Source organism: Balaenoptera ricei, chromosome 14 (assembly GCF_028023285.1).
Source record: "Balaenoptera ricei isolate mBalRic1 chromosome 14, mBalRic1.hap2, whole genome shotgun sequence".
Classification (NCBI taxonomy): domain Eukaryota; kingdom Metazoa; phylum Chordata; class Mammalia; order Artiodactyla; family Balaenopteridae; genus Balaenoptera; species Balaenoptera ricei.
Window position 1 is genome coordinate 7,883,170 of NC_082652.1, and position 15,353 is coordinate 7,898,522.

Sequence of the window (15,353 nt, forward strand, 5' to 3'; positions counted from 1 at the left end):
AGCCATGTGGCAAACAAACCATCAGGGAAGCCTTCAAGAGAGGAAATGGGGGCGGGAAGAGTGGGGTGCGTTTCAGGAACATAACAAAGGAACAAGTTGACTAATCATTTATTCCAGAGGGGAAAATGCCACCCGGAGCCATGTATATCTAGTGTTTCAACTTCAGGTAAATGTGTACCTTGGATATATTTGGGGCTCCCTACTCTCCAAAAAAAGGGGGGTGGTGGTGAGGGTAACGTTCCTACTCTTCTTTACACTGTTTCTGGAGTCTCCAAGGAAACTTCCCCTGCGCTGCCTGCAGACTAGACCTGAGACAACCCCAGCCAGCCCAGTTACGACTGCAGTCACCTCCACTCTGCGGAGATGCTATCATGAGCTTTGGGCAGGGCTGGGCTGCTCTGTACTGCAGCTGGTCCGCAGAGGTTCTGCTGCTGAGGCAGAAATTATCTGAAGCAAATACCTAACAAACACACCGAGAAAGGGAGACTGAAAGGACACGTTAACCCGTGAGGACCACGCATTTCTGTGACTTAGAAAAAAGGGATCTCCGCCTAGAGCCGGAGATCTGTGGGTCAGGATGACCTGTGGGTCAGGATGGTGCCTGGGATGCCTGCCCTAAACACTGACATCTCCATATAATGTTTCAGAGCCAGCCCAAGAACCCTCCAGCTTGCCAGGAGGACAGCCTGCACCTCCAAGAGCTGTGGCTCCAAGTCTTCCTAGGAGGCACCCAGGGCCCCTCCGAAGTTGGGGGAGGGCTTCCCAATAAAAGGGGATGTGAGAGGACCCAGCCTCCCTCTGCTGGGACAATAAGAAAAGTAGCTCACACTTCTGGAGCAACTAATTATGTGCCAGGCACTGGAATAAGCACTTTACCTATCTCGTTCCATCCCCACAGCAACCAATGGAGGCAGACACTACCGTCATCCCCTCTTTATAAAGGAGGAAACAGGCTCGGAAATTTGACTCAACCATTAAGTACTGGAACCAGCGACTTTAAGCCACCCTGGACAGGTGGTCCTAACCACTACTGGCAATTGCTGGAAACACACAAAGCTTTTGGGGGAAGGGTGGATAAAGTCGCGTAACACAAGGTACAGCCTGTATTTACAGCTTTTTCTTATCCGAAATCGGTGGCCTCGGAATTGGAGGTGAGGGCCCGGATGGGGAACGTGAAGCCGGAAGAACCCAAGCCCTGCTGACAGGGAAGAGGCCAGGACCCCCGCCCCTCTCGCTTCCACTAGGGACCCCAGACCCATAAACCCTCCCGAAGAGGGAAGACCCAAAGGGAATGCCTGAAGCCAAGAGGTCCCCAGGCGGCCCAGCCCTCCACGCTTGTTTTGTCAAAGGGAGCCCCGCTCGAGAGGTGGGGCCGGCCGGTCTTACCTGTAGGCCAGGGTCATGCACTCGAAGAGCTTGGTGAGCGAGGCGTCGATGGACAGGTGGCAGGAGCTGGTCTTGCCGAAGCTGTAGGTCTGGCACGTCTGCTTGTTGACCGTGTCGAAATCGTAGCCCTTCTTGGGCGGGTGCTCGCGGTGCGGCGACGACACCATGAAGTGGCCGCTGTGGATGATCTGCTGGCGGCGCGGAGGCTCTTCGCTGCCCGACCCGGCCTTGGGCGGCAGTGGCGCGGCGCTCGCGTGGCCCCGGGCCGGGGTGGCCGCGCCGGAGGCGGGCGGCGGAGACGGCTCATCCGTGTCCGAGTCGTCGTCGTCCTCGGGCACCTGGGGCTTGAGCAGCACCGCGCGGCCCCGGCTGCGGGGCCGGCGCGGAGAGCACATGAAGACGTCGGCGGCCATGGGGGGGCCCGGCCGGGGGCATCCCCCGGAGCCCGGGGCGACGCGGGTGAGCAAGGGTGACGGGGCGCCGGCCCGGCCCGGCCCGCGCGCCGACTGTCCGCGAGCGCGCGGCGGGGCGGGAGGGGGAGGGCACGGGCCGTCAGGGCCGCCTCGGCGCCGGCCCCGGCGTGACGTCACCGGCGCGTCTCGGCCAATCGGGTGCCCGCTTCGGCCTCTTAAAGGCGCAGGGGAACCTTTCCGTGTCTGGGCGGACAAAAAAGGGGGGCAGGGGTAGGCAGAGGCCACGCCTCCCGGCCCCGCCCCTCGCCACCCCCTTCCCTCCGGGGTGCTGCGGGACTTGGTAACCGGGCGGTGCCACTCTCCAGTGTCTTGGCCTAGGAGAGGCGTTGGCCAAGCGGGCCGTGCCGATCCCGCCCCACGCTCCGGGGAATCGTTCTGCGGCCTCGCCGCAGGCCGGGCGGGCGCTCCACGTGGTGGGTGGGGGTGGCGCTCCTTCCGTCTCCCAGGCCCTGCAGGGCCCGGAACTGTGGCTCTTCACAGATGTTGCTGGGCGCTGTGGGTTTTGTCCGCATTTTATTGATAAAACTGAGTCGCTGAATACCAAAGGGGTTTTTCCAACGCGAAAGCAAGCTTCATTGGACTTCCTTGGTGGCGCAGTGGTTAAGAACCCGCCTGCCAATGCAGGGAACACAGGTTCGAGCCCTGGTCTGGGAAGATCCCGTATGACGCGGAGCGACCAAGCCCGCGAGCCACAACTACTGAACCCACGTGCCACAACTACTGAAGCCTGGGCGCCTAGAGCCTGCGCTCTGCGACAAGAGAAGCCACTTCTCGCCGCAACTAGAGAAAGCCCGTGCTCAGCAACGAAGACCCAACGAACGCAGCCAAAAATTAATTAATTAATTAATTAAAAAAAGAAAGATCACTAACGCTTCTCACCTCCACAAAGGTGGAACCTGCCTTTTTAGTCAACGTTAGTTAAGGCACTTTCCCAGGGCATCGCAACTAGTACGTGACAGAGCCACTAAAACTCAAAATACTGTCATTATTGCTAAGATCTTAAATTTGAAGGGCAAACCAGCCCCTAAACAATTCCAATTCTGAGCCACAGTTTTCTTCTCTGTCAAGTGGGAAATGATTCCTATGTCTCAGAAAGTTGTGACAGTTAAAAAATGACTATAAAGTACTTAGCACAGTGCCTAGCAGAGAATGAGCGCTGAGTGTTAAATGGACTACAGACTGAAGAAACTGAAGCAGCCAGACCAGAGGCACCTAGAAATTGCCAATACTCAACCACTTTTCACTATAGAAACAGCAATTTCCTATGGTCCAACCTAAGAGATGACATTTATAGAAAGCTGTCAAGGGGCTCAAAGCCAGCCTGGGGTGGGGGCCACGTAGGGACAGTAGGGAATGTAGGGGATGACAGGCCAGCAAGAGGGCCAGTGACGTCCCTGGGGCAGGAGCTCCCACTCTAGTCTCAGCAGGGCCTCCGGTGTCCTCTGCTGCTGCTCCTGTGCTCTGCTTTGAAGCCAGTTTCACTTCCAGATTCGGGTGGAGGCTGAGCTCCCTCCCCCGCCTTCCTCCTGACAAGGGCCTCCTAAAGGGGAGCGTGTTGGGACAAATGTCTCTTACCAAAGTGGCGGAACTAACTCCTTCCCTGGATGTCTCCAAGCAGGGACAGGCCAGACGGACTGGCAGCCGGTGTGAGTTTGAGGGTCTCCCCACTTGCCCAAACCACTGCTCCCAACTCTGGCTGCAAACGTCTGAAGGTCCACCCTTTGAGTTGCCTTCCTTTATTCGAAGACTCTTCTCCTTGGTAAACGCTTAAATGCCCAGCCACATTTGATACAGTGATCCCACCTCTATGATATTATCCTAAGGCTGTGGGTACAAGGATGGTGAATACAGCATCATTTGTAAAGAGTGGGCATTAGAAACAACGTAATGTCTAACAAGCGGGAATTCATTGAATATATTATAGTCCCCAATATAACGAAACACTGCATTTTAAATGATGCAAATGTATATTTATTGACATGGAAAGATGTCCATAATATGTTGTTGGGTGGAAAAACAACTTTTAAAAAGTTAGCTGTGGGGATTCTCCGGCAGTCCAGTGGTTAGAACTCTGCACTTCCACCGCAGGGGGCACGAGTTGGATCCCTGGTTGGGGAACTAGGATCCTGCAAGCCATACGGCACAGCCAAAAAAAATAAAAAGTTAACAGTAGCTTGATATCAGTTTTTTAAAACTATTTATTTATTTATTTATTTGGCTGAGCCAGGTCTTAGTTGAGGCACAAGGGATATTCGTTGTGGCACAGGGGATCTTTAGTTGTGCATGCAGGATCTAGTTCCCTGACTGGGGATCGAACCCCGGCCCCCTGCATTGGGAGTGCGGAGCCTTAGCCACTGGACCACCAGGGAAGTCCCCAATTTTTTAAAATTCATATATATATGTGTGTATGTCAGAAGTGCACCATAATGTTAACACTGGTTATCTCTGGGGGGGGGGGGTGACTATTTTCTAATTCCCAAAAGAGACAATTATTACTTGTATACCTTTTTTCTTTGCAGGGTACTCTTTATTTCTCTTTGGTTTCTGAACACAAAAGGCATCTATGTGGAAGGATACATACTTTTATTTAAAAAAAATTTTTTTTAAGGCCACACTGCTCGGCATGTGGGATCTTAGATCTTAGTTCCCTGACCAGGGATCGAACCCGCGCCCCCTGCGGTGGAAGCGTGGAGTCTTAACCACTGGATCACCAGGGAAGTCGCAAGGATATATATTAATACTTTAAAATATATATATAAATAAATATCAATTTCCTGGGAGGAGATAAACTCTTAAGGCTGAAGTTGCAAACTGGCAACGTATAGGCCATATTCCGTGCACAAACATGCTTTGTTTAATCCTCACCATAAATTCCTAAAGATTGTATTAGAAGAGAAGCAAGACTTGAGGAAAAGCAGTTAAAAATTCAGTTAAAAGCAGAGGACCACCAAGAGTGAGATCTGGAGGTTGCTCCAGGCTCACAAATCAATGGCTAGAAAGAGGTCTCAAGGGCAGTTTTCTGGAAAATATAGAAGAGTTTGCAGATGACTGCCCGCCCCCCCTCCTACTGAGTAGTGGGCAGCAACAGCAAGTGCCCGGGGGGACACACAGGGCAGTGCCCCAGGGGAGCCAACAACTCCCATGAAGGACAAAGAGCTTCCACACCTGACAAACCATAAGAACAGAGAATCTCATAGGATAACCATCTTCTCCCCAAAAATCAGAAGCAGCGCTACATGGTAATCAAATCAGCAAACAGGCAAATAAGAATTCCCAAATACAGGGAATTCCCTGACGGTCCAGTGGTTAGGACTCCGCATTTTCACTGTCGAGGAGGCGGGTTCAATCCCTGGTCAGGGAACCAAGATCTCGCGAGCTGCACAGTGCAGAAAAAAAAAAAAAAAAAAAAAAAAAAAAAATCCCCAATACAAAGTATTACAGACCAGCAAATGTCGGCAAACAATTAAGGAAAGCCAACACTCTGGAAGAAAGCTACCTGAGAACTAACAAGTGAAAGGATAAAGTTAACAGAACAAACAGAAGACTTTAAAAATAATTAATAGCCCAAGAAAGAATGTAGAAGATTCTGCACACGTTAAGCAACAACCCATTATGAAAAAGAAGCAAATAGAGGTCCTGGAAAACAATGAATACAAAATTATGATTTTTAAAAAACGCCAGGTTGACTAGCAAAATGAATAAGTCTGGAAAACACAGTCATAAACTGAAAGATTAATCTGAGAATTTCTCCCAGAAAACTGCCGAAAGGACAAAGGGAAGTTAAGTGACGTGGAGGATTCTTCCAACAAAAGTTCCAGCACCTGCCTAATAGTTCCAGAAAGGAAGAAGAAAGTAAAAGTGAGAGGAAAAATTGGAGAAAGGAAATAATTAAAGCAGCAATAAAAGAAAATTTCCCAGCGCTGGAAAAAGCAAACCTTCTGCACGGGTCAGCATAGGCTGATTGTGCCCTGATAACAAACTACACCCAAATCTCAAAGGCTTAAAACCACTCAGGCATGCTTCTGATTTAAGCTACCTGTCTATTGGCTACGTGTCCATCACAGGGTGGCGGTGCTCTCTGCTGGTCAGAGTCACTCCCAGACTCTTGCCCATCACTGTGGCAGGGGGAGAGAGAGCTCAACGGGGTCGATTAAATGGTCTGAGCCAGAAGTGATGAGTACTCGCAACTCACCAGCCAGAACTAATCACATGGCCCCACCCAAGCACAAGGGAGGCAGGAAGTACAACCCCATCATAAGACCAGAAAACAGACAGCCAGAAATATCTGGTGAACAGCACTGATGACCGATGATGACTATACTTTTGGATTTCAAACGTTTCCATAAATACAATACTCTAGATGACTCTCAAAAGCATTATGCCAAGTAGAAGAAGCCAGACCTAAAAAGCCATATATTGTTTGATTTGATTTATATGACATCTGGAAAAGGCAAAATGGTAGGAACAGAAACCAGATTAGTGCCTGCCAGGAGCTGGAGGGGCAGGAACTAACTACACAGAAGAACAAGGGAACTATTTGGGGTGACGAAAATATCTCTTGATTATGGTGGTGGTTATATGACTGTGTAAGTTTCTCAAAATCCATGGAAATTTATACCTGAAAAGGGTGAAGTTTACTTATGTAAATTATACCTCAATAAATCTTGGAGGATACAGGTTAAATCGCCTTTTCATGTGTAGTCCATGTTTGAAAGAATTACTGGAGGTTGTTCTCCAGCAAAACAAAAATTCAAGTAAGAGAAAGATATGGGACACAAGAAACAGCTCAGAGCAAAAAAATAAAGTAAAACTTAAAACTGAATTTTTTTAATTATAATTTTTAAAAATTAATTAATTAATTAATTAATTACTTTTGGCTGTGTTGAGTCTTCGTTTCTGTGCGAGGGCTTTCTCTAGTTGCGGCGAGCGGGGGCCACTCTTCATCGCGGTGCGCGGGCCTCTCACTGTCACGGCCTCTCTTGTTGCGGAGCACAGGCTCCAGACGCGCAGGCTCAGTAGTTGTGGCTCACGGGCCCAGTTGCTCCGCGGCATGTGGGATCTTCCCAGACCAGGGTTCGAACCCGTGTCCCCTGCATTGGCAGGCAGATTCTCAACCACTGCGCCACCAGGGAAGCCCTAAATTATGATTTTTAAAGATTTTTTTTTTAAATAAAATAAAGTTTTAAAAAATTAAATCATGTTAGATGGCTTATTAAAAACCTCCCTGCATGCCTCTGTGCCTACTGCCTCTGATTCTGGAGCTTCTCTGATTGAATTTCTCCAGATGCTAAACCTCTTGTCTGCAGAAGGGAGAGAGGGGCAGTCAGCAGAGACTGTGCAAGATGGGGGTGTGTGCAGGATGCGGGGGGTTTGGGGGTGGAGGTCTGACTGTCTCATATACAGATTTTCAACCAAACCCCATTTTCAGTCCCTTGCTCTCTGCAGTCCTGGGGCTTTCTGGGATTCTCAGCGAGGACTGGCCTGCTTCTCACTGAGATCTACTTCTGCAGCACTTGGGTCTGGTCTTCCTCCGCCTCGCAGAGTTCATTTCCATCCCTCCACCCTCCTGTCCATGCATCTGGGTTTCTTGTACTTTGTGGGTGATTTTGGAGGCAAAGAAAGGGATGAACATGCCTTTACAAGAGTAAAAACTAATATCCAAACAAGTTTTTTATTTGCTAACATTTAAAAAACCATGGGACTTCCCTGGTGGTCCAATGGATAAGACTCTGCGCTCCCAGTGCAGGGGACATGGGTTTGATCCCTGGTCAGGGAACTAAGATGCCACATGCCGCATGCCACACGACGCGGCCAAAAAAAAAAAAAAAAAAAAAAAAAAAAAAATCATGACACTTCATATAAATGTGAGGGTGTTAGGATTTTCTTGAACTATCAGAAGATCTGACAACACTGGGCTCTTACTATTTCCACATGGTAGAAGCTGGAGTTAAGGAGGGACTATCCCCTTTAGACACAGCATAGCTCTCCAGTTTTCCACAGTCCCCACCACTCCCTGTCGTCCCAGTGAGTTGTGCTATTTACATTACCTGCCTGGTTCCTGTAGGCATTTGAGTTTGAAATCTCTGCTAAACCTTATTATTAGCTCTGTGCCCCTCAGTGGAAAAAAGTTAAAGAAACCTTTCCTGCTGTGTCTGTGGGAGAGAGAAGACAGCCACAGGAGAAGGTGAAGGTTACAGAAGGAAGAGGGCACTAGGGATCAGACCAAAGGCGAGGAAATTAAGAAGGTGAGACAGCTCTGGGGACAAAACTTTCACAAACTGGGAATAATTAATACCTACTTCTCTGGGTTATCGTGAGGATTGAGTGAGTTAATATATGTATATGTAAAGAGCTTCAAGAGTGCCTGGCACATAGTAGGTGGTGCTATGTTGGCTATTATTATTTTTGTCTTATTTTGTTGGGGTATAATTTACATAAATTTCTCTCTTTTTTTGTACAGTTCCACAAATTTTGACAAACATATGCCGTCGTGTAATCACCACCACAATCAAGATGTGGAATACAAAAAAAAAATAATAATAATAATAATGGGACTTCCCTGGCACAAGTTCGATCCCTGGTCAGGAAACTAAGATCCTGAATGCCATGCGGTGTGACCAAAAAAAAAAAGATAGTTCCCAACACTGTCTCACACACAAATTCCGTCTCACCCCTTTGCAGTCAACCCCTCTCCCCACCCCAGCCACTGGCAACCACTGCTCTGCTTCTTCTCCCTATTGTTTTGCCCTTTCCAGAATGTCATGTAAATGGAATCATTCAGTAAGCAGCCTTGAGTCTGGTTTCTTTCACTTAGCAAAGTGCATCTGAGATGCTTCCCTGTTGCCAAGGGTGTCTGTACTTCATTCCTTTTTGTTGCTGAGTTTATCTTATGACTGTATCACAATTTGTTTATCCACTCACCAGTGGAAGGCCAATTTAGTCGTTTCCAGTTTTTGGTGATTACGAAAACAGGCTTTTGTACATTTTAATTTCTCTTAGGTAAGTACCTAGGCGTGGGATGGCCAGGTTGTAGGGTAAGTTTAGGCTTCACTTTATAAGGATCTGCCAAATGATTTTCCAGATGGCTGTACCATTTTACCGTCCCACCAGCAGTGGAGGAGAGTTTTCATTGCTCTGCATGGTCACCAGCACTTGGTATTCTGGTCTTTTCAGCTATTCTAGTGGGAGTATAATGGTATCTTGCTGTGGTTTTAATTTGCATTTCCCTAATAATTAATGATGTTCAACATCTTTCATGTGCTCATTTGCCTTCCGTATATTTTCTTTTTTTTTTTCTTTAATTTTATTTATGTTTGGCTGCGTTGGGTCTTCGTTGCAGCACGCGGGCTTTTTCTAGTTGCATCGAGCGGGGGCTGCTCTTTCTTGCAGTGCACATGCTTCGCATCACAGCGGCTTCCCTTGTTGCGGAGCACAGGCTCTAGGCGCACAGACTTCAGTAGTTGTGGCATGTGGGTTCAGTAGTTGTGGCTCGCAGGCTTTAGAACGCAGGCTCAGTAGTTGTGGTGCACGGGCTTAGTTGCTCTGTGGCATGTGGGATCTTCCTGGACCAGGGATTGAACCCACGTCCCATGCATTGGCAGGCAGATTCTTAACCACTGTGCCACCAGGGAAGTCCCCGTATATTTTCTGTGATGAAATGTCTGTGCAAATATTTTGCTAGTTTTTTTGGCGCGGGGGTGGGAGCAGGGGGTTTGCTTTTTTATTACTGAGTTTTGAGAGTTCTTTATATATTCTAGATATAAGTCCTTTATCAGATAAGTGTTTTGCAAAGATTACCTGCCAGCCCGTGGCTTTTTTTTTCATTCTCTTAACAGTGTCTTTAGCAGAGCATAAGTTTTAAATTTTGATGAAATCCAATTTATCAATTCTTTCTTTTATAGTTAGTCCTTTGATGTCATGTCTAAAAAAGCTTTGCCTAACCCAAGGTCACAAAGATCCTCTCATGTGTTTTCCTCTAGAATTTTTAGAGTGACATTTTGGTCTATGAGCCATTTGGAGTGAATTTTGCAATAAGATGTAAGGAATGGGCTGAGGGTCATTCCTTTTGCACATGCATGTCAAACTATTCCAGTGTCCATTGTTGAATATTTGCAATGATTTCTTTTTTCTTCTTTTCTTTTCTTTCTTTTTTTCTTTTTCTTTTTATGGCTGTGCAGCATGTGGGATCTTAGTTCCCCAACCAGGGATGGAACCCGTGCCCACAGCAGTGGAAGCGTGGAGCCCTAACCACTGGACCACCAGGGAATTCCTTGCAATGATTATTAACACTATCAGGATTCCTGTTCTGGGGGCTGGGGGCAACAAGGGAGCATTCTGACCCCACACATCCCTCAAACCTATCAGCTGGGGCCTGCTGCCGTTCTCTGCCGGCAGAATAATTGGTCTCAGGTCACTTTACCTCCTCTCTTTCTTCCTGAAATCTCTTGCATAAAACAAACCATGAAAGGGCAGGGGGGGCCTAGCGGTCTGGCAACGTCCCTTTGAAAATAAACAAGTGCAGAAACTGAAAGGCAGAGGCCATCTCTGGGGACTACTTGGAGAAACAGTTTGGGGCCGGTGCATCCGCTGCGCGTGGCTCTCTGACCCCCGCCGGGCGCAGGTCGGATATAGCAAAGCCAAACAGGATCCCCATTGCTTCAGATGAAACCTCTGGGAGGGAGACCCCCGTGCCTTTGCAGGGAGAGGCCAGACTGGTGGGGAGCGACAAGAGTTCCGCGGCTCAACAGCTGTGGACAGTTTGCACAGCCATCCTCACACCTCTAAGGAAAATTCAGGCACGGGGGTGGGGTGGGGGGCGTGAAGAAATAGATGCCTGCGGGTTTGGGATTTTTTTTTTTTTTTGAGCTTTATTGAGGTGTAATTTACATCCCATAAAATTCACCAATTTTAAGTGTACAATTCAATGAGCTTTAATAAGTTGATACAGTTGTGTAATTATTCTCACAATTCAGTTGCCCCAAATCATTCCCTCCTGCCTCTGTGGTCAGTCTTTTGCTCCCAGCCCCAAACAACTCAGCCCCTACCTTCTGTTTCCATAGTTTTGCTTTTTCTAGAAATTTCATATAAATGGGATCTAACAGTCTGTAGTCACAGCGGGATTCCAAGCCAGAATCTAATGAGGAAGCCAGAGAGCCAGGACGGCAGGGACTCCTGCGCCGAGGGCTTTTCCTACCTGCTGTGTCACCTCACGGGCACCATGGTCTCTAACCTCAGTCTTCACATCTGTACAATGAGGCTAATTGGTCCCCCTCTCATGTTGAAGCCGGGGTGAAATGAGGTCCAATATCTTGCGTATTCATAATACTCCATGGAGACTGGAAACAGGCCAAACGCCCATCAGCAGGAGTGTCATGACTCCAATGACATGCAACAATATGGATGAATCTCACAAACACCTTGCTGAGTGAAAGAAGCCAGACACAAAAGAGCACATTCTGTACGATTCCATGAATAGAAAGTTCAGAAAATGTTAAAGTTTAGAAAACATCTGTGCAGAGAGACGTCGGGGTAGTGATTACCCTTCAAGGGGCAGTGACTAGAAGGGGGGTTCATCCAGGGGGTTGTTTCTTGATCCAGTTGCTGGTTTTGCCGGTGTACTCAGTGAAAATTCATTGAGCTATGCCCTTTCATATCAATAAAAAATTCAGGAAAAGTCTTGCATGGTGTCTGGCACATAGTAGGTAATTATTATTGTTATTATTATTATCATTAATATCATTATTATTATCATATTCTTTCAACCACACAGTGTTTCAACAGGAAAGTGTGGTCAAGTGCAGGGGTTGGCAGACTTTTTCTGCAAAGGGCCAGGTGGTAAATAGTTTCGACTCTGCAAGCCAGTCTCTGTAGCAACTACTCAATTCTGCTGTTGTATCATGAAACCAGTCAGGGACAATATGTAAGTGAATGAGCATGGCTGTGTACCAATAAAACTTTATTTACAAAAACAGCTGGCAGGCCAGACCTGCTGACCCCTGGTCTAGTGGAAGACAGGCTGGGTTCCAAAGTCTTCTTCACTGAGTCCCTGCAGGACCTTTGTTCAGTCACTTCCCTGGCCTCAGTTTTCTTATCTGTATAATGGGGAGGCTGATCCCTGCTCTAAACTACTATCCAGGGTGACAAGGAGGTCAAATGAGCTCATAACTGAGAGAGCCCTGAGGGAGAAAAGCAGGATTTAAGAGTCTCTTGAGATTCTTTGATGCAAAGCAGATTGTTATCTCTGGCCAAGTCTAAAGAGATAAAGCCATTGACTCCAAGTCATCCAGTGCATCCACGGGCACCAGTGTACCCAGGGGTACCCCAGAGGGAGACAGGACCCACAGGCCTGGCACCACATTCTGGTCCTTGCCTCCCAGAGGCCTTTCCCCCGCAGAGCCTGTGGAGGGAGAGCAATGGTAAAGGAGAGAGGCTGGAAAAATGAGTCCCCAGTGAGCTGTTCCTCTGAGACCCGGGCCTGAAGCTCCCTGCTTGGGCGTGTCTTATAGAGCAGCCAGTGCCTGCAGCGGGGATGTGTTGTCAAATCTCCAGCCCTTTGCTCAAGCCCTTCCTTCGACCAGGAATGTCTTCCCTTCTGCCTGTTTCCTGGTGGGCTTCTAGTCATCCCACAAGGCACCACTCAGGCTCTGGATCACGTTGGGCGAGCTTGGTGGATAACTCCAGTGTCAGTCATTTGGGGGAGAGGTGAGTCTTCAGGGAGCCAAGTGTAACTCAGAGGACAAGCCCAAAGCAGCTGGGAGTGGGCGATTATGCCTTTCCCTGTGCTTCATTTTCTAGCAGCTGGATTTCTGGAGTCTAGATGTGCCTGAGGGTAATAACTACAATGGTAGTAACAATAGCAGCTAACATTATTGAGGTTTACTATGTGCCAGGGCTTGTCCCGAGCACTTCACATGTACTTATTAATTTACATGTATTAATCCTCACAGCAACCTGAGTAGGCACAATTATTCTTTCCATTTTACAGATGAGGAAGCTGGGGCCCAGATAGGTTAAGATACTTACCTGAGGTCACACAGCTCTGAAGTGCTGGAGTTCTGAGGATTCTAGAAGGGGCTGCTTCAGAAGTCCAAAACAGGTCCATGTTAGTCTCTGTTTATTTCCTTGTTTGTCATCAGCTGTGAAACTTCCAAGTCCTTCTCATATGGGAGCATTGAAAGGGCAAAGTTCGGAGGAAAGAGACACTCCCTCCAAGAAAGTGACACCCAGTCAGGAGTCAGAGCTACCATCTTAGCAACCATCCCTCTTTCTGGATTTGTCCAAGAGACTCTCCAAGCCCTTGGGCGGAGGGATGGGGGCTCAGGTGGGGAAAGGCCCAGTGAAAACTGACCTAAACTATCATGGGCATTTATTGGCTCACAAAATGGAAAAGTTCAGGAGGAAGGCTGGCTTCAGGGCTGGCTGGGTCCCAGTGCTCAAATGCTGCTCTCAGGAGGCTCACACTCACCATCTTTCAACAATCTCCTGTGTTGGCTTCATTCTCAGGCAGGCTTCTCCCCACCTTGGAGCGAAGGTGGCCCCAGCGGCTCCATTTAACAACTCCAGCCAACACTCTAGCAGAACTCTTTCCCAACAGTTCCCACAAAAATCCCAGGGCTGACTCTCATTGGGCCACTTTAGGTCATGTGATCCTTGACCCAATTGCTGTTGCCAGGGGGAGGGACCTGGGTCACGTGGCCAGACTGGGGACTGAGAGTGGGTGAGGGGGACCCCTACTGGAAGAAGGGAATGCAACTGGCAAAGGCAGCCAGTGTCTACTATGAGCCTCTGGAGGAAAATATGCATTCCTCACCAGGCAGGTTGGGGGGTGGACTTGGTCTTTAGGGATTGCAATTCCTCCTCAGCCCAACCATGGACTTCTATGACACTTATCTTGGTCCAGTCTTGGACCTGGACTAGAGCTTTCTCTGCCTGCCTCCTTCCCAACCTGTCCCCACCCTACCTGGCTGCAGTGCTGATTGCCTTCACACCACCTGCAGGCACACGGGCCCTCTTGCCAACTCCTGACCTCCTGCTCGACCTACTGTCCAGTTCCATAGCTGCCCTGCCCCCACCTCCAGTCTGGCTTTTTCCAATCCACGCCATTCACTAGCCACACTGCCCCCAGTCCAGCAGAGCCCTGGCTCAGAAACCTCCAACCACTCCTTAGCGTCCACAAGGAAAAATGAGCTTCTTAGCTCCATGCCTGGACTTCCTCACCATCCTAGGAGCCTCCCTGATCCCTGCCATCAAAACGCACCTTCCCCCCAATTCCAAACTGTGCTGGGCATCCTAATGCACCAGCTTATCTGCCTAGAGAGAAAGGGTCAAGTTTGAGTCACTGCTGCCCAGGGCCCAGTACACAGATGGCGCTCAACAAATGCCTGTAAAGCCTAAATTTCCAGCCCTTGGGCACAACTGCTCCTTGAGGGAGATGAGAAGTCAGACACCTCCACAGACAGGGAACTGAGACAGAGAAGGTAAAGCAGAATGCCTGAGACAGAGACCCAGGGGGGTGGAGACAAGAGTGGCAGAGAGAAGGGGGGAGATCCAGAGAGACAAGTCTGGAAGGAAGGGACCTTCATCCAGAGACTGAGACCCAGGGAACAGACCACAGGGAGCACGGGAGAGAGTGAAAGTGTGCCCGCTAAGGCCCTTTTTTTTTTCGTTAAGCAAACAAGGCCCCTATGATTTGTGTTTTGTCAGGCTGAACTTTCCGTATCAGTTTATTTTGCTGAGCAACCAATCCCGGTAAAAACACTGGAACATGTTAAAAAGGAATGGGGTGGGGAAGAGAGTCAGACAAAACAAAAAGGAGAGAACATTTGCCTGCAGGTCAGTCAATGGTCAACGTGGGTGACTTAGCACAGGCCTCGCTAGAACAATCGTCCCACCCCCATCAGCGGCTCACCCAGGGCCCGGTTTCAGGTGCCAGAGTTGGAAAAGGAGGGACTGCACAGAGAAGAAAGGAAAAAGTCCACTGGGGCAGGGAGTCTGAGCTGAGCGAGAGAAAGGGCCTGAGTTGCTGGGGGTGGGTGGTGGGGTGTGGGAGAAGGGCCCTGGGGCGGTTCTGCCTCCAGCCTAACCGAGAGTTAAGACAAGTGAAGACAAAGCTGATAGTGAACTGACACCTCAGAGTCCCTGCCATGGGCCAGAGCCTCCCAAAGTCAGGGACGCAGCAAACTTGTGTCCTGGGCCAGGACCCAGGCTGGGGGGCCGGGCGTAGCTGTAATTTACACCGGGGCTCTGACTCGGCAAGAGGCTGTCTGCATAAGGTGGCAAATAACACCCGCCCACAGCATCCAGCAGGTGCTTAATGATGGCAGCTATCATGACCAACCGACCGTGGGAGGCGGAGGCCACAGTGCCTGCGTGCAAGTTGTGTACAAAGTCAGGGCCACGTGGCCGTGCAGGAGACGCCAGAGCAGCCGGTGGGGGACCTTCTCACCATCCACCAGATTTTACTCTGTATCATGATGCTACAAAAATCGCATGGTG

The 15,353-nt window shown here is 49.0% G+C and overlaps 1 protein-coding gene across 2 annotated transcripts in view; it reads right to left on the bottom strand.

The window, feature by feature from the left end:
• Positions 1 to 1,891, bottom strand: part of MLXIP (MLX interacting protein) — a 62,178-nt gene extending 60,287 nt beyond the window's left edge. For both annotated transcript variants that reach the window (XM_059895679.1, XM_059895678.1), the window contains exon 1: positions 1,387 to 1,891. In XM_059895679.1, coding sequence (XP_059751662.1) covers positions 1,387 to 1,799 — 413 coding nt within the window. In that variant the 5' untranslated portion in view covers positions 1,800 to 1,891. The remainder of the gene's footprint in view (positions 1 to 1,386) is intronic.
• Between the last annotated feature and the right edge of the window lie 13,462 nt (positions 1,892 to 15,353).